This window comes from Hippocampus bargibanti, linkage group LG01 (assembly GCF_051943395.1).
Source record: "Hippocampus bargibanti isolate YZ-2025 linkage group LG01, ASM5194339v1, whole genome shotgun sequence".
In the NCBI taxonomy this organism is placed as follows: domain Eukaryota; kingdom Metazoa; phylum Chordata; class Actinopteri; order Syngnathiformes; family Syngnathidae; genus Hippocampus; species Hippocampus bargibanti.
Genome location: NC_142734.1, coordinates 30,055,196 through 30,080,195, shown reverse-complemented (window position 1 = coordinate 30,080,195; position 25,000 = coordinate 30,055,196). Strand labels below are relative to the sequence as shown.

Genomic DNA, 25,000 nt, shown 5'->3' with positions numbered 1-25,000 from the left:
ATTGTTTATATTCTTATTTATATTATTAACATTAAGTTCAATTTTAATATTTTTGTTGTTATAGTTGTTGTCATTATTATTATTATTATTATTATTATTATCATTATTATTATTATTAATGTTGTTATTACTATTAGTTTTGATGTTGTTGTGAAACTATTATTATTATTATTATTATTATTATTATTATTATTATTATTATTATTATATTTAGTCACCAGCCACCAAAAATGATCCCATTATGAAGGAAAAGATCAATAATCTCACACGCATTGGGTCGCATTTCGGGAAACGAGCAGTGCAATCGGGCAAAGTGCAGTCGCTCCATCCTCGCGGATCTTTAATAGGCTCCAACACAGAGCTGCCTTTCTTTAGCCAAAAAGCAGACGGAAACCATTCCCATATGACATGGAGGCTACAGGCCCAGGCACCATGTGGAGTCCTCCCCGCCGCCCCCACCGCCCGGGTTAAAATGCACGCTGACTGGGGATTTCTCACATTCTGCTGCGTGGAATAATCGAGTAATAAGCATTACAAATAATAACAATTATCATTGCAGCTTTGTACGTTACAATCAGGATGCATCACGCATGCAGTTAGAACAAAATACCTTCCATAATTTTGGCATGTTTGAAGTTAAACATTACCTGGAACTTGGGGACTGCAGTCGAAGCAACATTGAAGAGGAGGGGGGTCTTAATTCCTGCCTGCGGGACACAAACAACAAACAAACACAAAGACAGGTGCAGAGAGACACGCTTACGCAGCTTGCAGTCTACATCCCTTGCCCCCCCCCCCCCCCAAAAATGATTTAAATATTAAATATTTTCAGCAATTATTGCGACCAACCACATTCTGAATGTTTGGTTTGGAGGAGGAGGAAGAGGAGTGGGGGCATGCATGCGTTAAACAGCTGCTGGCTGCTGCATTGCTACACACGCACAAGAAATTAGCGACGCTCCCTACCCTACCCCCACCAATTTTTTTTTGCCAGACTTGCTATTCAACCAGTCAGCAAAATAAGGAAGACCACGTTTTATAATAAAAACACGTAATAATAATAATAATAATAATAATAATAATAATAAAGCTGGACTTGTTACCTGGTGGCGTGCATGTACGGGACAGCTGCAAAGAAGCGGGTCGTCCAACTAAATGCAAGCCGGTGCTGGCAGCAGCAGAGCTGGGTGGGCTGGAAGCTGGAGTGAGGGTGGGGGTGAGGAGGTGGGGGTGGGAGTAGGTGCGAGTGTGAGGAGAGAGCAGCCTGTGGAGGAGGTAGAGAAAGAGGAGGAGGAGGAGGGGAAGAGATAAGTGATCTAAAGGAGAGACGATAGGACAAAAAAAAAAAGAAAAAGTGATGATGATGATGATGAATCCATTGGAAAGTTTTTTGGCCCCGACGGGGGTGTCAGCTTGAATGGGGCTGTGCGCATGTGCGAAGGTGTCCGAACTGACAATGCTGGTGAGATGAAGATAGTGTTGTTGCTGCTTCTGGGCTCACGGTGGACGACGAGAGGAATCTACAAGGCGACAAGATGAGATCCAAGGCGAGGGCGAGAAAACTAACCAAAAGTAAGTCCTCCCTGTTTTTATTCCTTTTGGTCTTTTCCTTCTCGGTTTTCGATTAAAAAGAAAAAGTCGCAATTCTTGTGCGTCCCTTGTCCGGTATCGGAGCGCGACATGGTTCGGCTGTAGTGATAAACTTTTTTTTTTTTGAGGGGGTGGGGGTGTAAAAGTTACGTTGCGGCTGCTCGGGCTAGTTTGTGTGCACTTTGCGGGGCTCGCTTCCAGGAGTAAAACTTTGACGGCGGCTTAACGCTTCCTCCGGTGTTCGTTCGCCACTGCTGCTTTTCAGATTATTTCTTTTACACTCTTGGTCAACGTATTTTTTATTTTTTATTTTGTCTTTTATTTCATTCCTGGAAGTTACGCCGAACTCGCCAAAATGCTAACGAGTGTTCTTATAAATCGATTGTGAAATCACATCATTCCCAACTTGTATAATAGTGGGCGCTGTGGTACTGTCCCACGGCGGTGACCGTTTCCTCTCCGAGGCGTGCATTTTGATTTTATTTTATTTTATAAAAAAAATGGGGGGGGGGGGGGCTGTAAATATTTTGTGCTTGGTTTATTTTGCAATCCTTTCTCTCCGTTTGCATGCATGCACATATCACCCTCCTAGTTTTTTTAAAACCACAAGTGTAACCCACCTCCACCCCCCAGGGAGTGTCAATCAATAACTCAGACAGGAGCAATCAAGCACAAATTAATTGATTTGTGTGTGTAATAATACTAATTATAATATCTCTCTCTCTCTCTCTCTATATATATATATATATATATATATATATATATATATATATATATATATATATATATATATATATTTTTTTTTTTCTTCTGCTATTGTATTCGCCTGTTTGTGATCGTTTCTTTCAAGCGACCCACGAAGAAGGCTGCATGCTATGATGATGATGATGATGATATAAGTGCTCGAATTGTTGGGTAGGCCTGCAGGCATGTAGCACCGTTTGTGAGCTTGCATTTCGACACAGAGGTTTTCCCAACATTGAGAAAACCGAGAAGTGCACTGAATGACACTGTGGATCGTTATTTTTAATGCAGGTTTAAAAAAAATTTATATCACTTTTTGAAGCCTGGGAAGTTATTTTTCATGGCATTTGATGTTGAACTGATGGCGTCATTTTGTGTGTTTTTTTTTTTTTGCGGGGGGGGGGGGGTGGCATTTCTTTCACGAATGTAAAAATACATGCAACAAATCTCAATTTATATGTATTTATATATATCCTTATATGGGCTAAATATTATTTATGAATATTATTTTCCGTATTTACCCACAGTCTGTTATAAATCGGTCACCTTATTTATTTCCCAGGCCTTTTTCTCTTATTAAGCCCCCGCATTTGTGCGAGCCATTTTGAAAGTCTTAAGGCATAAAGAAAGGGGGAAACAGCTAATTGCCGTGTTTAGTGTCATTTCTTCAACACGTGTGGAGCAGAGGGCTCCTCGCGACCACTTTGTCCTGATCTGCAAAGAGTCCCAGTTGATAGTCTGTTGATCCGGGTGCTAATGAACACAAATACCTGGATTTGGGGACCCCCCCTCCCCTCCTTTCCCCCTCAGATCAACGAGAATGGACTGTGGCGTTTGAAACACACACACACACACACACACACACACACACACACACACACACACACACACACACACACACACACACACACACACACACACACACACACACACACACACACACACACACACAGTCATTTCTGCATTCAACGTTTGAATGGGTCGTATTAAATCGTCTGTTGCGCGTGCACCTTGCGTGAGCGAGTGTGGCGATACCCCCGGAAAACTTTGCCTCCCTAGTAGTGTGTGTGTGTGTGTGTGTGTGTGTGTGTGTGTGTGTGTGTGTGTGTGTGTGTGTGTGTGTGTGTGTGTGTGTGTGTGTGTGAGTGAGAGAGCAAGAGAGAGTGAGAGAGAGTGCGTGTGTATTGAATTTGCACAAAACTCCTCCCATTGCACTCACACTTGACGAAACTTGGTATTGTACAACAGTTTGGATCACAATGGCGTTTGTTCTTGAAGGTAAAGCTGCTCTCTTGATATTTGTCCATTTGACGATTGATTTGAGGAAGTAATAAATAAACAAATACACGAATAAATAAATAAATAAATGACTCGTTTCAAAAACACACACACACACACACACACACACACACACACACACACACACACACACACACACACACACACACACACACACACACATATATGCACACCACACACACACACACACACATACACACGTTTTCGTCTGATGCTGGATGGTGTGGGGGGTTTATTTGGCATGTTTTGTGTGAGCAATGTAACGAGTCACTTTGATTTGCACACAATATGTTTTATATGATGGTGTCGGATTTCACTGGTTTTGTCTTGTTCAAATCAAAACCAAAAGTCATCTAATGTGTTGCCGCATTCATGCTTGATATCACGCTGTGTGCTCTTTGTAAACATCCGCGTCATTTTGTTCCAATGGAGATGTCTTTCCCAACCTTTCCCCAATTTAGGGCACCCGTTTTACATTAGCAAAATTTCACCACCGAACAAATATGTGGCAAAGTCAATTGACTTGTGAAGTCACAGGCCTGTTTGGTTGAACACAATGCTGATATAGGCTACTTACTGGAAGCCTGGACATATTCCGTGGCAACAGGTGGACACACAGAAGGTTAGCGTCCTTTCTGTCATGGAAAGTAAGCACATTGACTTGTTCGGCGTGTCATGATAGGTCACAAACTTAGACATATGTTTTGTTCATTACCAAATAACGATCAGCCCACCATACAAACGGGCTGTCTGCCAAAGATAACGCATTGTTTTCATTTACTCCCCCCTCCTCCATTATTGACATGCTGGGCCAGTTATTTGGCATTGGGCTCCTTTATTGCATTTTTGATTTACCATATTACGTACCTCTGAAAGCCTTCCATTTTTGTCAAAAGATGACCATGCACCTTTTAATCCGGTGCGCCTTATATGTGGAATGAACTGCTGAGAAAGTGAGATTTTTGAGATTTATGTTTCCTTTATTGTGTTTATAATTAAACAAGGTTGGTCATATTGTGAATATGGGCATTAATGCATTAACAACATTGAGTTATTATTCAATTGCCTCAGAATCATTCTTGGAGTTATGAATGTTACTGTTTTGCACTGTTACGAGCGTTACAATATTGTGATTCTACTCACCTTTCACTCATTCACTGCCATACATGTGCAACAACGTGTCCACTCCAATGCCAGGGTTTTTGCCATTGTCACTTGAATTCCAAGACACACAGAATAATGGGTTTTAGGACTACAAAAACATTCAATGCAGCGTAAGGAACCTTAGACTCTCTTCTTTCATCAGAAAAAAATAGTTAATTCCTAAATTATATGAGTCTGAAGCTATATGAACTTGATATGAAGGTGGCTATCCAAAATACAATGCAATACATACATATTGGTTTATATAGCGCTTTCACAACAGTTGGAAATGGCACAAAGGACAAACATGGGAAAAAAATGGAAATGCTGCCCCCTTGTGGAAAAGAAAAAAAACATTGCCGCATGCTATGTCCAGCGCTTTATCGGCATCCAAGCATGAAAAAAAAAAGATCAAATTCAGGAATTGCGCTCTACGTCATATTTTCAATCCCCGAATAAATTCATGAAAGACAATAGAAGAGTTAATTTAGGGTCACAGCATCAGGATGTTGTTTAACGTGTTTACTGAATGGAGGAAATGTTCCCCTCCACTGTATGATAAAAATGATATTATGAATACTTTGCCTTGGAGAAAATAATAATTAATTTTGTTTATTAATTTTGTGTGTCTGAATGGACTTTTCAGAACGCATCTTATATATGGAAAAATGTTTTAAAATATGTCATTCATTGAAGGTGCGCCTAATACTTTATTTTATAGGGTGGAAAATATGGTATTTATGCATTTGTGTACGTACTGTATGTATGCATTTATTTATTTATTTATTTATTTATTTATTTATTTATTTTTATTTATTTATCAGCATATTTATTTATTTTACTTATATACAGGTAACATCCGATTTATGACAGGTGAGAGTTACAACCACCCGCACTTATGACCATGACCGCCAGACCCTTTTTTAAAAAATTATACGGCTGGGACCGCCACAGCGGTAGCCTGGCAACGCTGTTGAGATCTGCAGCGTGTTTGCGATGCATTTGGTAGAATAAAGACTCGAGACAGTCCTTCTTGTTTAGATTGAACAAGTAGGATGTTTATTTGCCGGTCATATTGAATGCATTTTGAGTTACGGCCATTCTACTTACGACCGTTTTGTCCGAACAGAACCCAGTCGTAAGTCGCATGTTACCTGTATCTATTAATTTAGTTATTTGTTTATTTGCTTATTTATTTTTTTATTTTTTTTTTTTTTGGGGATGCAATTTGCTCATCCTGTCGCAGCTGCACATGTTATATGGAACCGATTGTAGCGACTTCCCAAATGTATTACCAAAGGATTTATAAAAGAAGAAAAATCAGTTTCCATGTCCATGTCTGCTGCATAAAACCTCTCTCACCACATTCACATATGTTGTGTTTGAATCTGTTGGGTCTTATTAAACCCCACAATAATTTTGCCACTTTGTAAATTGTGAAAGGCATTTTTTTAAACATTTAATTAGAGTTGAGTTTTTGTTACGGTTCCAGTTTGTCCAACATCAATCTGGTGTCTGGTTCTGCAGCATATGGTCTGCATTTGATTCCCATAAAGTGATACAAATACAGATGAATCGCTTTATGTAACCATAACTTGAGAGGGATTGAAAGAGGAGATTCTTCCCACTACAAGTAAAAGAACAGGTCTCATTTCGACTAGAAACCTCTGTTAGAAGCTTTTGCGGTCTCCTTCCTTCAATTTAGGCCATATAACCGCAGAGAAGAATATTCGATATATGCTTATGATGACTCACCTGCTCTCAATTCTGATTACGCATTGATTGGAATATTCTATTTTGACATGCTTTTACAAGAGTTCAAATTCAATCACTCTTCTTCTCATGCTACTGCCGCTGCCTCTGCTTCGCTCATGATAGACTGGAGTACTCGAAACTGGTCACATATGTGTCATTGAAGGAAAAACAAGACCCATCTACAAAATAAGAGTAAATTCCGTTGCATTATTTTCACAACAGTTGATGTTTTTGGCGGTAAAAGATGTCACTGCATCCAGTGGTGCCACCGAGTTTTTTGATATTTGGAGCAACGTACGTTTAATTTTCTATCCTGAATCATCCATTGCCTGAACACAGATTTATGTATGGATTTATGTATTTATTTATGTGTTTATTTGTGTATGTATGTATGTATGTATGTATGTATGTATGTATGTATGTATGTATGTATGTATGTATGTATGTATGTATGTATGTATGTATGTATGTATGTGTGTATGGTTGTGCGTGTATGTATGTATGTATGTATGTATGTATGTATGTATGTATGTATGTATGTATGTATGTATGTATGTATGTATGTATGTATGTATGTATGTATGTATGTATGTATGTATCTGCGTATTTACCATCCATCCATCCATCCATCCATCCATCCATCCATCCATCCATCCATCCATCCATCCATTTTCTGTACCGCTTAGTCCTCATTAAGGTCACGAGGGTTGCTGGAGCCTATCCCAGCCGTCTTCGGGCACAAGGCAGGGGACACCCTGAATTAGTTGCCAGCCAATCGCAAGGCGCAAAGAGTCAAACGGCCATTCACTCTCCTATTTATTCATTTATCTGCCTATTTCCTTACTTGTTTTTTTGTCTTGTGTCTGTGTTTGTTTGATTATTTTTTAATTGTGATCAATTATTTTAAAAAAAGTTTCCCCACAGTTAAAAGTCATTCAGGGTGAAAGTTTCTTGTCAAAGTAAATGTGAAACAAAGCGAATAACAGCCCATGTATGAAAAAAATGACAATACCTCTTTGCCTTGACAAATTGCAGTAAATGATGAAAAGCAATGGAAAAATACGTAGATCTCCAATATTGGTAGTTTCTCTCATAATTCAATATATCTGTATATGCAGCTGTACAAAACTGTTGTGGCCCGAGCGTTGGTGAATTACTTTTTGAAAACACGTTCCCTGTCATGTATTATTAAAGGACAACCGACACCATTTTTTTGTTTCGTAACTGACATTAGAAAAACGTTTTATAGCATCTAAAATACCCAAAACACACAGGCTGATATTTTTAGTCAAATGCAAAACGCCAATAAAAATGACTTAAGTGTCCAAAACTGCCACAGATGACCTGTACACTGTGCAGATTCTGAAAGTCCCGCCCCCTTGTTTGTGACGTCACTATTGGTCACAAACTGCCTTGCTCCAGAATCAAAACAATGGCTTCAGAGAGTTCAGACTCGGAGAAGATGCTTTCTTGTTACTCATCCAGTTATGAATATGATTCAAATAGTTCTGAAGGGGAAAGCATAAACAATTGAAGTTCAAGGTGACAGATAGAAAGGCAATGACGAGATTTAACCGTAATCAATCACAAAGTGGTCGAGGGTGAATGTAAATGGCATCCACATAGCAGAACTCGGCAATGTTGCTTGCTAAGTGCAGGTGTGTGTCTGTTTGTGTGTGTCGGTGATGGAGGTCCTGTCATTGCTTTGCCTCTCGTTGTGTGTGGCGAAACCATGGGTGGGCACCATGGAGACATACGCGCGTGCTTCCGTGTGCCGTCTGGTGCAGTTGCAAGTTGCGTATTGAGTGGACATGCATATCCCAGCAAGCATTAAGCTCTTGCACAAGGCTCCAAATCCCATTCATTCCACTGATACGCTGACCTCACATTATCCAGTTGGCAAATATTCTGCCTCCCCCCGCCTTGCTCCATGACCTCATCTGCCGTGTTTGTGAAAACATCATTTGGCAGTTTCAGATATTTCCCTGATGTTTTCTTTGCTGAACCACTCTACCACCCCCTCCGCCCCCTGTCTCCCCTACGCCCCTCTAAACATGTAGTTTGGCCAACGGGGCAGAGCCTTTTGTGAAGAAAAAAAGAAAAAAGAAAAAGCATTCTGTGATCATGATGAGCAATTTTGCTGACTGTTTACGTCTTGTCATCTCTAGGTATAAAATAGATGAAATAAAATACAATAAAATTATGACGCTTCTGTGAGGGATATTGCAAAAAAACATTCCATGAACATGACTCAGTTATTCAAGATCATTATCATGATAAAAGAAAAGAAAAGAACAGAAAATAGAAATATAAAATAAAATAAAATAAATATTACACTTCTGTGAGACAAAAAAAAAAGCATTTGTGAACACAATGCGGTTATTCTTGATCATGATGAACAATTTTGTTGACTGTCGATGGCTTGGTATCCCTAAGCAAAAAATGAATACATAACATAAAATAAATAAAATAAAGTATAGTTATGACACTTCTGTGACGGTTTCTGGAGAAAAAAAAAAGCCTTCGGTGAACACGGTGCGGTTATTTGACATGATACTGAGCAATTTTGATGATTGTCGACGACTTTGTATCTCTTAGCAATGAATAAATAAATACAATACAATACAATTATGACACTTGTATGAATTCATTCAGTGAACACGGTGCGGTTATTCAAGCTCATGGTGGGCAATTCTGCTCCCTGGCAGTTGACTGTCAAAGACTTTTACACAAAACAACAACAAAAACATTAAATAACAAATATTAAAAAAAAAACTAAACAAACAGACTTCACTTGTAGGGCCGCACTGATTGTTGCTAAACTTCTCTCGTTCTCTCTGCGAGGACCTGGCATGGGTTTGGCACCCCCCACTGTGAAGCAGTGCTGCGCGCCGTTTGCCAGACAAGGGGGCGAACGTGTGGAGTCCTAATGAGCTTGTTGTTGAAGCCCTCATGATTCCCTCCGCGTCGCGGCGTCCCACCGGTTGCTCAGCATTGTGACTGGTCTTATCAGGGGTCTAATCCCGATTTGTTTGGTATTAGCCAGGTCACTTTTACCCTCTTTCTTCCATTTTTGTCCTATTACAGTCAAATCTTGGTTTTCGACCACAATTCGTTCCCGAAACCTGTTCGAAAACCAATTTGGTAGATTACCGAAACATGTCCCTTTATAATCAATGTAATCAATGTCAGCTTTTTTTATTTATTTTTTATGTATTAACTCATTCACTGCCAGACGAAAATGTGTCAATTCCAGTGCCAGGGTTTTTGTCATTTTCAGGCAAATAGCAGAACCCACAAATTGAGTTTTATGACGACATAAATATTCAATTAAGCGTAAGAAACCTTAGACTCACTTTTTTTCAGAAAAAAAGAGTTAATTCCTAAATTATATGGGTTTGGTGTTAAATGAGCTTGAAATGAGGGCAGCTGTCCAAAATACAATGCAATATATCCATATTGGTTTATATAGTTTTAACAACAGCTGAAGCTAGAACAAAACACTAACATGGAAAAATGGGAAATGCTGCCTTCTCGTGGAAGCGAAAAAAACATTACCAGAGGTCTGACTAGCGCTTTAATGGCACCCCCGCAAGAAAAAGCAAAACCTGAACATATCCAGGAATGGTGCTCCACGTCATAATTTCAAATACCGAATACATTTGAGGATGGCAGTGAATGAGTTCATTTGTTTAAGTTGTAACATTTGCGACGTCATTTATCGGCGATTCCCATTTTAAATTGCAGCAAAACCAGCGTCCAATAATCAGCGTTTTACCTCCAGTCAGGTAAAAATGGACTTGTTATTTTTCGTTGGCGCGTCGCAGGATTTCACTTATTTCCGAATACGCTGCTTTCAGTATCAGCTTTGTGTTTACCGTATGACAATCGTGCTTTGCTGTCAAGTTCTGTGTTGTGGCTGAGGACGCATATTTCTCAGCCTCTGGTGTGTTTGGGGGATGGGGTGTGGGGTGTTTTCCTCAAAATAGCCGCGTACGTGTGGACACGTCGTCAGTCACAGCCTGGCACTGCTGATGATGCTCATCCTGTCCAGATATGATAAGCCAACAAACTGCTCTCCCCTGGGCTGTTTGTCTGTCTGCCCCCGAAATAGCCCAAAGTGTGTGAAGGCAGCGTGACTCTCAACTCCCTCGACCTCCCATCTCCTTTTCATCGAGCCGCCAGTTCAAAGCCTTGGCTCCATCTTCACTTCTATCTCGTCTTCTTTTCAAACCCCCCCCCCCCCACACCCTCCACACTCTTCACTGTCATTCTCACCGGGTTTCATCAAAGATGGGCTCGCTGTGTCTCATTAGAGCGGATTAGAAACATCTCTGCGATTCTGTTCATCGGTCACCCCCCCCCCCACTCTTTACATCCCTGCCCCCTTTTCTCTCACAAGTCAGGTTCTTTGATTCAGACAGATAAAGACCGCTTTCATGTCGGCGGGGACGGTTGGCGATTACACTGTCAGGCCCGTCGTTTTGGTGGCTTTGACAAATTTGCCGCCCGGGGTGGGGCGGTTGCGGTTTTTTTTTCTTCTTTTTTTTACTGGCCAGACGGCGGACAAGAAGATTCACAGTAATTGAGCTGTCATTATCCAGTGACCCTGCCAGGCGCTGGAGCGTAGGCCTCGGCGAACCTCCTATTTGTTTAATACTTGGGATAACTTTCTTTGTGACTATGATGGACAGCAGGGGCGGAGGGGAGTGGGGGGGTAGCGGAAGTGGGGTGTCAGCTCGCAGATGAATGTCTCTACTTATTTGGGCGCCTCTCTTCAGCGCTGTTCTCCATGAAAATTGGCTCTGCTACATTACTGATGTAAGTTTCTTTTCTTAGCTCCTTCACGCTGCGGCGTAATTAGGCCCATACAACTGGCTGCTATTTATTTATCAAAGAAAGCTGTTGGCATGTTGATTACAGAACCCACGCCCCCGGTCCCTCTCCCCTCCGGAGAAAAGTTCCTGGATGAGTGTTTTTGAATTTAATTAGATAGAATCCGCTGCACGGCATAAACGGACAGTAAAAATGGGCTCTCTCAATACACAAAAACATTTTCCAATGTTTTGCAATGCACAAAGATTCATTTAAGCAGAACTGCGGTCTTGGCTGGGCTTGGGAATGAAACTTATCATATGCCAAAGACAACAAACAAACAAACAAACAAACAGAAATAATACATAGAAATAAAGAGATAAATAAATAGATGAATAAATAGATGTATACAAAAATGAACACATAAATAAATACATAAATAAATTTGTTCGGTATTTCCAAAGAGTTCTGACTAGTGTTTAGCGTATTTACAAAACCGAGATGGGAATGCTCAACGATAAGGTTGTTTTTCATTTCGACATGTATAATTTGACGAAATTGGTCGTGCAAAGTATGAACTTTCTTAAGCCCGCAGATAAGCCAGGTCACGATATTTTAATGTGTTGTATTAACTCATTCGCTGCCATTCCCGAATGTATTTGGAATTGAAAAGCATGATGTGGAGCGCCATTCCAAAATGTGTTCGGGTTTTGGCTTTTCTTGCGATTTTATTGCATTTTGTACAGCCCCCACCCCCATTTCAAGCTAAAATAACTCCAGACCCATATAACATAGGAATTAACTCTTTTTCTGATGAAAGAAGAAAGTAAGGTTTTTTAAGCTGAATTGGATGTTTATGTAGTCCTAAAAGTCAATATTCAGTGGGTCTTGCAATTTGAGTGAAAATGACAAAACCCCTGAAGTGGACACATTTTTGCACATCACTTGACAATGCATTTTGCTCCGCGCCTCTCACTGTAGTTGCGAAGTATGTACGGTAGGTCTTGTACGCAATTGAGGTACTGTTGGTGAACATGCAACATAGTTTTTCATAAATAGCCCCATAGACATTCATGATAAAATGATAGGTGGAGTGTGTGGCGAATCCTCGGTAACATACATTTGAATGTGATCGGTTGATTTTTGTGGTCATGGGGTGTGGACATTTTTGCATGTTTTGTTTGTTGTTTTTTTTTTTATTCGGATGCTTGGTTTTTCACTTCCCCTTGAAAAGCATTCTAGTTTTCTAATTGTACGGAATTTGTAGTGTTATTCATGACTGTATACGTTTTGAAAGGATTTCTCTTCATCTAATTGTTCTCAAAAACTGACATTTGAATAGGGGAGTGTCATTTCTTAATTTTTAAAATATTCATTTGTTTGTTTTTATTCACCGCAACACCAATGGAGCACGCCATAATTTTGGTTATGAAAAACTTAAGTACTCAACATGCCCCCCCCCCGGGTCTGATTTTTCACCATCAGTGACAAACGTCAGCGTTTCCTGCGTTCAGTCTACAAAAGACCATTGAGGCACAAACAGCGTCTAAAAGATGCAACCCATTCTCGGTGATGGTGATGGAGGAAAGCCTCTGTTGGGATAGAATGTCGCCATTGGCCAAAAGGTTATGATGGATGAAATAAGAGATCCCCTCCCCTCATTAACCCGAAGTCAGATTGGTTTTGAAGCGACGAGTCACGTTGGAATGTGTGTGATCATGAGTGTGTGCGCGCACTTGTTTGTGTGTCGATGTTGGAGGGGTCTTGACTAAAACATTTCAAGATGGCCCATTAGCCGCCGCGCTCTTCCCCTTTCCCGACACTCGGATTCCTCTGCTCTGACCCCCACCGTCTCCTCTCTCAGCCCCTCCATCCCACCTCCCAACCTCATCCTGCCAAGTGTACGGTTCCAAAGTAACGACGAAGCAGCCCGCGTGTGAAAATATTGAATTGCAAAAACATCCCTGGGTGAGAGGGTGTGTGAATGGAGCTTTCAGCACCGAATACGGCCCAGGCCCTGTGCTACTGACTGACGGACAACAAATGGCATTTTGTGTCTAGAGTGCGGGGACGCGACAATGAAAGGAAGAGGAGATGGAGAGAAGGGGGAGGAGGGCACATCTTGAGGTTCTTGAAGCCTCTTCACCAAGAGGCTCTAAACGTTGGTCTGAAATGCCTTATCACATGACCCGTCTGACCCTTGGCCTCCACTCGGCGGAGGCTGTCAGACTCCTCTCCAACTTGGGTTGCAAAACCCGTAGCCTCAAAGGCAATCATTCAGCCTCCCGCGTCGTCGTCTTCCAAAGGTAAATAGGTAAAAGTAATGTCACTGACCTCCACTTTCCCCTCACTCGACACCAGGGCAAATCTCTTGAGATTGCGTTGATTGTCAGAAAGTTAGAGGTTGGCCCTGATTGGTCGCTCACCAACTAACGTTATACGCGTCGCAATGCGCGGAAAACTGGTGACTCCTTGAAATGCCGAAAATAGGCCGGGTGTTTGGTACACTGGGAATCGAGTTGAGTAATTTGGTCTGTCTGTGTTGTGGGGGCGATGAAGACGGGGGCTCGCTCGGCGAACATGAGATTTCAGATGCCTCGGAGGACTGACTGGGTCACAGCGTGACCGCAACCCACACACTGACACCCTCTCGCTCCTTGTCGGTCCAAGGATTCTTTCTTCCCGTCTGTTTTTCTGCTCGTCTGGAACACTGGAAGTTTTCTCTCTCCCTCTCCCCCCAACCCCCCAGCCCTTCTTTGAAAAGATGCGGTGTCTTTGTCCGCCCCGATAAAGGATGCCATAGTTCCCCTTTTCCCCTTCTTTGTATCGCAAGGATGGCGGCTCCTGTAGAAGTGCAAATGGTATCCTCTCGGAGGGGCTATCCCCGCGGGCCCCGAAGGAGCTGCTCTCCACCTCCTCTCTCTCTCTCTCTCTCTCTCTCTCTCTCTCTCTCTCTATCTCTCTCTTTCAGGCTTGGCTAATTACCACCCCCCACCTCATATCCCCTACAAGCTCCCCGTTCTCTGGAATCATGGACAGGACATTCCCACAACCAGCACCTGGCCTTCTTTTCTCCTGGCCTGCTTTGATGGCTGACACCCCAGCTTGGCCCTCCCTCCTCTTCCTCTTCTTCTTCTTGTTCTGCCGCCTCGTCTCTTTTTTTCCCCAACATCCCTTCCCATCCGTCCCTTACTTCGAATCTCATTAATAGAGGTTTTAAATATCTTTCTGGGAATGGTGAGGATGTCCGCAATGGGCTGAAGTAATAACTCGGGAAGATTCTGACTCCAATTGTCATTGTTTTGGGTTTACCACGTGTCCCAAAACATTTGCCATCACCTCGAGCATTTAACCCCAGTACCGGAATTTGATGCCGCGGACACCTGTCCAACAGTCCAAAATGGCCAAATATTGGACAAAACTGGTATGAGAGTCGATATTCATGAGATTATTCTGACAACAACTGAATTTTCGAAAATGGATGTCATATGCGGTACTTCACGATCCTCATCTTGAGAAATGACAAACGAAAATGTGATGGCTTCAACAATTTGACCACAACGGCGGCCAGCCCGGATTGACTTGCTGTTTCTAAAGCGTTAATCCACTCGCCCGTCGAAACACAAATATCTAATTAATTGCATATTTGCTTTCTTACCGCCTGCGGGCCCAATCAATAGGTGGCCCCAGAGGATTTGGCCAATTCATAGCTGGCCTTTGTGGTGTCTGGTGATCCCCGCGAGGGCGCTCAGGACAGCTTTCTGAGGAAAACAAATAGCTCTATTACACCCTTGCATCCACGCGAACCAACGTTTCTCCTCTGGGACTCTGAGCATCAGTTATTAATTGGATCTGCTCTCCACATGGTGAACCAACCGGATTGTTATTCAACGTGGGTTCACCTGACAAGGCCCAGTGTGTCACCGATTGGCAAAGCTTCCCGATGCATTTTTTTGATGATGTAATACAGCACAGGTCATTAAATGAGATCGTTTCAATTTACCTGTACATAGGTATTTAAATTTTGAGTAGCTATTTCACCTTGTTGTCAATGAACTTGTGTCAAAATTAAGGCCCACCACCTTCCTGAACGCAAGCTTGAAAGCTTAGAAAGAAAAGTAGGCAACTTTACGCTCAAAGAACATGCTTTGTGGGGACCTGTGACGTGTGTATTACTAATGCAGACGACGGCACAAAAATAAAATGTAACCCTAAATAGTCGTACGGAACGGAGAGTTATGTGGCAATAATTGCGTTTGTCGGAGAGTGGGCCGTTCCCATACGTTTTCGAGTGACAGAATGCACACTCAGCAAAGATGAGGCCGTTTGGTCTTTTCGCTGACGGCATCGCAATGGACGGTCTGCGCAAGGCACACGCCCGGAGACATGTTCCGCTTGTTTTGTAGAGTTTGACTCGCGCTGGGATTACCTCAGCTAGCTCGAAAGGTAAAATGAAAGTAAAAGCGGGTTTTGATATGGACATGGTTGTTGATCAAAATGGTTAACCGTGTCATCATTGCGTTGCTGGTGTCGCTTGTTATGCAGCTTGGACATAGTTAGTATCTCTCTACTCACCCCCCCGATTCCCACCTCCAGCTGCAGCTGCCCTGCCCCGTACATTTCACACATCATCACCTCCCGGACATGTGATGATGTCACGAACCAGGCTGTTTGATTACTCTGCCATTTTGGTCGTAATGAGCATCACACAATGTCAAGCGGCGCGTCATGGACAGATTTTTTTTTGTGTTTTTCCAGCGACGCCATTTCTAAACTTTACCTTTTACGTCTCGGCTTATAGTACTTTTGTTGAAACGGCGGTTCCGTTTAGAACAATGAAAGTACGCATAAGTAGGTTTGTCGGAAGAAGAATGAATCGTCTTTTTTAGGGGGGTCTGGATGATTCTCAAATGTATGCGTCGTTCTTTACATTTTTCATCCTCAGGTTTTAGCTCATCTTCCCCCAAAATGTGCGGAGGAAGAACCCCCCCGTAAATCTGATTAGTTTTGAAAAACGTCCACTTCTGCGAGTTGTCTGCCTTCGTGTTGGTTCCCGAGATTTTCGATTGTGACTCAAGAGGGTATTCCAACGACTTTGCCCGGGCTCCAACGTTTTTGCCATTCAACTCCTCGTCTTTGCCCGACGGCCGGTGTTGTTTCGGTGCGCCATCTTTGCAAATGTGTTTCTCTTCATTTTCTGGATGAGCGCATTCATGCGCTCACAGAGGCGTTTTGTTTTTTTCAACTGCACCGAGAAGAGCTGTAAGTGTTTAAGAATGGCAAAGCAATTACAAAAGCGCACTCAGGAGACAAAGGGGTGAGGCTAGCGAGATGAAAAAAAATATTTTACCCTGTTTTTCATTGATCAAATCCAGTAACCCAAAAGTAGTGCGAGACTGAGACATGATCTAACTCTCTTTGACAACCCACGTGTAACTTTGTCTTATAATCACTCTCTCTGTCACCTTTTAATATGAAAAAAGGGTGTCAAACTAATTTTTTTGCTGTGGGCCACATTGTAGTAACGGTCTTCTCTCGGGGGCTGTTGTGATTTTGGGGAAGGCATTAGAATGTTTCATCCCCTCCACATGTTACATATAGAGCACACAAAAAAATAAATGAATGAGTAGTTTTCAAATTTGAAGTCAAAAATAATAACTGTTATTGTTGTTTTCGGACCACAATTTGAAATTTTTAACAAACATTGTGAAACTAGCCATGCTTGATTTGCTTTCGTGGGCTGAATTAAGTGATGTGCGGACCAGATTTGTCCTCTGGGCCTTGACTTTGACACTATGCTTTAGATCCATAATTGATATGTTTGACACCTCTCAAGTGCTCCAGACGGGATCCCCGGTAGAGAAAGACAGCATTTTTTGTATGTGTGTTTGTGCAAAACAGCAGGGAACTTTGATTGGAGGTTTTTCTGCAGCGTTTGGCAAGAGGCTGACCCAGCACATCTGAGAGTACTTTGGTGCAATAACAGCAAATGTTTGTCTTGTATTGTATGGCACGCTGCTGGAGGAGCGCTAAAGCCCCTTCTTCCAGCGCCTAAAGCGCCTCTTAATAAAATAGTCAAGAATAACTCTCCGACCTTAATCTTCCCCTCAGATTACCGCACTCAGGGCGGGAAATTAGCGGCAGGCCCACACGCTTCCCGCTTTGCTTGTCATCTTTCATTGACGCAGTTATGGCTGTATTTGAGATCACTGATTTTCTTTTGTATCTCAGTCGCAAAGTACACGATCTCTTTGTCCTTCTCGTGTGTGCGTGTGTGTCGTGTGTGTGTGTGTGTGTGTGTGTGTGTGTGTGTGTGAAGCTCTTGCGATCAGGCAGAATATAACTGTTTTATGAAGTCGGGGTATTCGAAGCAACATGTTGCCGATAGGTGGCCGTGTTTTTGATGTGGTCTGGTCTTCATCAGTGGAGCAATGCCGAAAAAATTACTGATCCATGCGGATAGTTGATGTGAGGCCTTTTAAGTGGATTTGTTTTGGAGAAGGCAGGTTGGAGAACGTCTGGGGACAAATCAACTTCCAACAAGGTTGGAACATAGTGTTAAACCTAAATAAAAAGAGGGCATTGTGATATGCAAATTAAGTTACACCTATCTTCTATTGAATACACATAGAGGGCAAAATTTTTAATTTTCAAACTGATCGAAAGAAATATTACCGTATTTTCCGGACTATCAGGCGCACCCCCTATGAATGATATTTTAAAATGTTTTCCATATACGTATGTCACACCAGGACATAAGGTGCACCTTCAATGAATGACATGTTTAAAAAAAATCCATATATAAGGCGCATTGGATTATAAAGCGATGCAGTGGAGGCAGGGGCTACGTTGCGGCACTAAAAGGAATGTCTACAAAAGTCTGATTTCGCCTTTATTGATGTCAAACATTAAAATTGAAATTGCTCAATAGTATAATGTGTGGTATTACCTCCAATTATATGAGCTCAAAAATATTCCAGTTTTATCAGAGTTGATCAAAATAATATAAATATGATTTTCAGAAATGACCAATCTACCTTCTTTATACAATACAACACATCCTGATTTATATAGCGCTTTCCCTTTAAAACATTTATGTTCCTGAGAGGTTTTCATGGAATATTTTGGCCTTCAAATTTTTCAGAAATAAACAAATTTTGTTCAAAAAGTCCACCCAGCAAAATAAAACCAAAATACAACGGTGTTTTATATTTCCCAGCTTGCACTGCACACTGCTGCTTCTAAAATGTAGTCGAAGGCTGCTGACAGTCATTGCGAGACTTGTTAGGGCTCAATATGACTTCACATATGAGGCGCACCTGCGTATAAGGCGCAGGGTCGTCTTAAAAAGCATGAAGGCTTTTGGGTGCACCTTATACACTGGGAAATATATAAATATATAAATCCAAGGGGGGCGGCCCGGTAGTCCAGTGGTTAGCACACCGGCTTCACAGTGCAGAGGGCGCCGGTTCGCATCCCGGTCCGGCCTCCCTGTGTGGAGTTTGCATGTTTCTCCGGGTCCTCCGGTTTCCTCCACACTCCAAAAACATGCATGGCAGGCAGATTGACCACTCCAAATTGTCCCTAGGTGTGAGTGTGAGAGTGACTGTTGTACGTCTTTGTGTGCCCTGCGATTGGCTGGCAACCAATTCAGGGTGTCCCCCGCCTCGTGCCCGAAGACAGCTGAGATAGGCTCCAGCAACCCCCGCGACCCTAATGAGGAATAAGCGGTACGGAAAATGAGATGAGATAAATCCAAGGTTCTAAAATATCACCAGAAACCAGTGGTTTCTTGATCGTTTGGTATTGTCATTGTCATTATTTTAGTGGGCTAAATAACAAGCTCGTTGTACTAAGTTCATCCTGTCTACTTGATATCTAATTTTAAGCAGATTCTTTACTTGCAGACAGTGTAGGTGTTCAAATAGCTGACATGTTTCGGCGACTACTTCCGCCTTCCGAAACATGTCAGCTATTTGAACACCTACACTGTCTGTAAGTAAAGAATCTGCTTAAAATTAAATAACAAGCTGTAGGCTTCATTCCAAAATAATTGTGAGCCGAGTATGCACTTTCCCCACCAGTGTACGATGGCATGTTGCCTTCAGACAGTTAAAATGTTTTTTGTAATTCAAAAACATCTCATCTTGACTCGAATCTTGTGTCGCATTGTAGCCAATGGTACAATCCTGATGGATTCACGAGCCTTTGAAATCCGCGTTGGGGTTGTGCAAAGCGCGAGTTCGTTGCCATGGCCTCTCTGCTTCCTCTTCTTTGTCACTGTCTTCTTCTTTGTCGTCTTCTCTTGAAGACCACAGAGAAAAATCACTTCGGCCAGGAAGTAGTCAAGGCAACTAAGTTTGCTTTGCACGAGAACAACGATCCACCAGGGTTGTACTTTTGACCAATAAGCAACGCGGGAATCCGGTTAAGTTGCTCAAAGAAACTGTTTGAAAAAAACTTTCAGGGATTGAGCCAAAGTTGTGTCAATCGAGTTTGTTGTCAGAGACAGTGTGTTTCCGGTGCAGAATTTATAAACAGCCAGTTTACTGTCTGACGTGGACTACTCGTATTAGGGCCATTTATGTATTTATTTATTTATTTATTTTTGGCCCGGAATTCATAATTCCAGAACAATCTGAGTGAAACATATAGACAAATGTACCCATGATGAGGCATCACGGATTATTTGTGTGTGAAGTGTGTGTGTGGGCAAGTTGAAATACGCAATTCAGTTCTTCAAAATGCATCAAAACAAAGTGGCGGTGAGCGCTCGATACTCTCCTACTCGGGACAGAATGTGCCACTGCATCAGGATGTCCAGATGGAAACAGTTCAAGCGTGAGCTGTTGATTGATTTAGAACATAGGCTGCGTTCAGAAATGAATAAAAGAGCAGTGTGCATCGCCTCCAAACATGGATTCGAGTACAAGGGAGTACATGGGAGCCAGTGTGAATTTCCGAACATGACCCAAATGTTCATGGTTTTGATTTTGATAACCAACCCCCACACCATCAACACCACTAAAACTGAACAAAAAAAACAACACCTAACCTAATAAATAAATAAACATGTAACTAAATAAATAAATAAATAATATATAGAGCGAGAGATAGATAGATGAAACAAGCAAATAAACAAAATAATAAGTAAATAAATAAATAGAAATAAATAAATAAATAGAAATAAATAATTAGAAATAAATGAATAAATAAAGAAATAGAAATTAATAAATTATTTTTGATTGTTCCCACTTAGACGAAATAAAAACAGCAATACAATCCACAAAATAGTGAGGCAAAACTCAGACAAAGTTGTCACCCCAAATGAGAATCTGCAATAACCGAACCACAGCAGCAATGGAACACTGTAAACGATGAAACAGGATGATGAAATTGGATGATGAAATTGGATGAACACAATTGTTTTTGCAGGTTGTTCCTGAGTGGATGAGTGATTAAAAAAAAAATATCGCATTTATTTTGAGTGCTGCAGGTGCTCGCTCGCAGCTTATTGGATCTTTGCATGACTCTTTCTCACTAAAGAGGGCAATTTATGTTCCTCACCCGTCCGTCTCTCTCCAGAGGCCAGACCTGAAGTGGCCCACTTATTTGAACAGGGTCTTGTGGTCATGACTAGTGGTGACATATTAATTGAGCGGTTCCTCCAAAGAAAAGAAAAGGCCAATGTCACCCATGGTCCAAGTGTGTTTGTAGAGCCTGGGAAATTGGTTTTGTTTGGCTGCGAAGCTCTTAGGTGTTTATTTACACATCAGGCGGTTTCACATAGCAGCTGCTTTTCAATTTCTGTCTGGATGTGTGTTTCCTGTACTGTCCTGACCGCATGTTTGGTGCATAGCCACTTTTTATTTTTTTGCACTTGTAAACATACCTGCAGTGTAACAGCCAGACGAGACAACAAGAGGTGCACAGTTTATCCTGCCTTTGCTATCTTCCTCATCAATTATTGACCACGTTTATTCATGGCAGTCTGTTCAAACCCATTACAAATCTGCCAAACAGTCCTTAGGCGGTTGAGCTAAATGGCTTCCTTCCTGTTTTATTCAGGCACACAATGTGACGTTGCATTTAATTGCTCAAAATAAAGTTTGACAGTCACTTTCCCCATTTGGCGCATTTCCCTGTGGCTATACTACTTTAATTAGCTGGAAGGAACAAGAACTGCCTGGGAGAGAATGGTCCTCTACTGTTGCTCAAATGCCAGACACCCATTTATCTTTTTCTTGTTGTTGTTTTTATATGTTGTGAAGAAACCTGGCCTCATTTTAGTTAGCACTCCTGCTTGAAGTCAACTGAGACAGACACCAGAATGTAGTGTGGTGTCAGATAAGTCCAAATGGGTTAAAGTTCCATTCCTGTTCAAAATGGAAAGAGTCATAATTTGAAGTCCACATTAAAGGTTGATGATGGAAAATGTATGCAGCTAACTAGTTGGCTTGCTGTATCCAAAGAGCTAGCTGTATCTACATAGATCACTTTATCTATCGACTGCATCTCGCTCGCTCTATCTATTTAACTAGCTAGCTCTATCTATCTAACGAGCTAGCTCTATCTACAGACACCTAGCTAGCTACAGACACCAAGCCAGATAAAGACAGCTACCTTGATACAGAGAGCTAGCTAGATACAGACAACTAGCCAGCTACCTAGTTGTCTGTATCTTACTATATATACACTATACACCACAATTCTAAAAACAGAATCCATTTGCATTATAAACCTTTGAAATGATGAGTTTAGTGTCAGACAAGGCTTCAGCAATATGAGAGACCACTAAAATACGATCTTGGATAACAATGGCTTTTCAGTTTCGTCTACTGCCCATTGTCAGCTGTCATTGGCTTTAGCATGCTTGTGACACAGTTGAACATAAAGTGGAATTCCATCACTGCTTTAACTTTAATTTTATATTAAAACAAAAGTTGATGGTGTATCTCTCTCTCTCTCTCTCTCTCTCTCTCTCTCTCTCTCTCTCTCTCTCTCTCTCTCTCTCTCTCTCTCTCTCTCTCTCTCTCTCGCACTCATTCAGCTAGCGTTAACTCCGAACAACAAACAAACAAATACATCTCCCCAAAAAGCATTTCAGAAAACCCATTTTTTTCCTGTTTCAATCTGCGCATGCTTGGGCTCCGGCTTACATGCACCAACAGACCATAGGATCTGTGATTGTCATTCCTGGCATTACTTCGCATACATGAGCGGTATACTGCATGATTAGCTGCAAGTTGTGTCTGTTTCATAGTCAGGACGTTTTATGCAGGTTACCTCATTGCACGCACCTCGTAACGCACAACTGTGATTTTGTACTGAAGTACCCAATACTGGCAAGCCAAAGGGTGACGGAATATAAGTGCTTCTCCATCCATTAGAGCACGATTACCAAGACAGAGATTGTTTTAGCTGGCACCCTTGTGAAGAAAAACAATGAAATAACAACATGAGGCCGTAGATAATTAGCTCTTTGGAAAGCTGCGGAATAACACATTTGTTCTGTATTTGTTCTGAAAAGAATCCTTCATCTCGGGAAGAAACAGATCCACATTTGCACCTTTTTGTTTTCCATTTTTGGTACTGGAATTTTGAAGCGGTTTGTGGGAGACATTTGACTGCTTAAATAGGGACGGTCTTTGTCTTTTGATCGTCATTTTAGCAGAAATGAGACTTTGCTTGTAAGAAAGATGTACAGTCATTGATTTCTAGAACGGACATCCCTGAGGCGTTTGAAGGAATATTAGATTAACAAAAGGGATGTATAGAAGCCGAAACGCAAAGACCTATAACTTCAAATGATATGAACTAAACTCTATGGTGAGCACTCCTCCAACCCGATATGTTCACCACCGCACTTCCTGCAAATTTTCCTGAACCGAGAGAACTACCTCCTGAGCGGGATCTTCTTTCAGACCCCAATAAGTTAGCCCGTAACTAAATGTAGGCCGCAGAGCCCACGGCCGAAAAGGCACGACGGCCACACAAACATTCCATCTTTTGGTGTAAAGTTCCCGCGGTGATGCTAATCAATTTCTTTCTTGGCAGTTCCAAAGTATCAATAATAAGACATATATGTCCCACTTGCCCTCCATGGCCTTGATTTGATTATTTCTCACTCTTCCTCCAACTTCCCTAGGCTTGGATTTTTTCCAATTTGAGGAACGTCATGCGTTTGTGTTTCTCGTCTTCTTGAAAAGTTTTGTCAACAACTGAGGGCTCCTTAATCTGATCTGGAAAGCATGGGCCGTTTGGGAACGGGGGGTCAGTGGGCAATGAGTGTGGAGTGGAGGAGGGGGGGGGGTCAAACAGGTAAAAGTGGGGTCAAAATTAGTTTACCTTCAACTTTTCATTGTCTGCATCCCCCCCCCCTTTTTTTTTAAAGAAAATTAGATCGGTCTGCTCCTAATAACGTCTGTTTTTTACACGTCCAATATGAATCGTTTGAAGTTTGTCGAGTCCTGCACCCACTAAGCTGCACACGCACACACACACAACCCCCCACCAGCCTCCACAAAAAAACCCAATAGGCCACTCTTATCTGCCCCCCCCTACTTCCAGACATTGCTCATTACCTGGGGCTGCATTGGAAGAAAGAGTGGTGGTTAATCAAATTGGCTCTGCAGGTTTTCTGCCATCAGAGGAAGTCGTGGCCATTGAAGGGTCATCAATTTCATTTTTTGGGGGGGCAGGAAGCAGGGGTGCGGTGGAGGGAGTCAGCAAGCCATCACAAAATCATGGGAATTTCTACATTTTATGAATGACTTTCGGGAGCCTGGTCTTGTCAGTGGCATGAAGTGTCATGTGAACAAGTGCCGTTGGATTTTCACGGGACACCAAAGGATATATTTCACAATTAAGATGAGATTCGTGAAATCTGAAGTTGAATTTTGTAATATACTAGAGCTCCTTAAGATGAATATACTTGTCAAACCTCAGTTTTCGAACGTCTGGTTCACGGTCAATTCAGTTTTCGATCAAAAAATGTGCGTTTTCCGCAACCGGAAATTGGTTCTTTGACCAAACTGATCTTGTGTCGCGTTTCATTGTGACAGACGCTTTACCCTAATGGAGCGTTCCATTGTGAGCAGGCATGTTTGTATTCTTCAGTCACATAAAAAAAAGACAAAAAAAGAAGACATTCATCACATTGATTACAATGGCAAATGTTTCGGTTTTTGACCAAATCGTTTTTCAGTCAGGTTTCTGGAACGGATTATGGTAAAAAACCGAGGTTTGCCTGTGCTATGGTTCCAAATTAAAAAGGAATATTCCCCAGAGCTGAGTCCTTCGGACAATGAGCTTTTCTGCCTGCTGCTTTACATATTTGCACACATATTTATCCCGCTGCCAATTGTGTTCGGAGCGAACCTCAGTGGAGTTCAAATTAACAAATAACTTCAACTTTTGAAACAATTTCCATGTGGCACGAGACATTGCATGATATTTCTCACTCGGAAGAAGACAGCCCAGCCCGTGTGAAAGACACACGTGATGTGGCGTTGTTGTAAAATTGCTCGCACACGCATGCAGAGCAACTGGCATATTTATGATAGTGGTCACGACTCCTGTAAAAAGCCGCCATTTATTCCGTTCCGCAGTGAAAGCTGTACTACACCACTGCTTCGGGGTGAGCAATGTGTCA

At 41.9% G+C, this 25,000-nt stretch overlaps 1 protein-coding gene and 1 long non-coding RNA gene across 10 annotated transcripts in view; one reads left to right on the top strand and one right to left on the bottom strand.

Annotated features, from left to right (window-relative positions):
- The window catches only part of LOC148903845 (uncharacterized), a 20,607-nt gene extending 19,340 nt beyond the window's left edge, over positions 1 to 1,267 (bottom strand). Inside the window, exons 1-2 of the long non-coding RNA XR_016116591.1 lie at positions 1,104 to 1,267; positions 648 to 707 (exon numbers count right to left, since the gene is read on the bottom strand). This is a non-coding gene — a long non-coding RNA (uncharacterized LOC148903845). The remainder of the gene's footprint in view (positions 1 to 647; positions 708 to 1,103) is intronic.
- The window catches only part of prdm16 (PR domain containing 16), a 175,564-nt gene continuing 151,822 nt past the window's right edge, over positions 1,259 to 25,000 (top strand). For all 9 annotated transcript variants that reach the window (XR_016116589.1, XM_089009795.1, XM_089009741.1 and 6 more), the window contains exon 1: positions 1,259 to 1,572. Coding sequence is in view for 7 of the 9 variants with exons in the window: in XM_089009795.1 (XP_088865921.1) it covers positions 1,536 to 1,572 (37 nt within the window). In the remaining 2 variants the exon portion in view is untranslated. The remainder of the gene's footprint in view (positions 1,573 to 25,000) is intronic.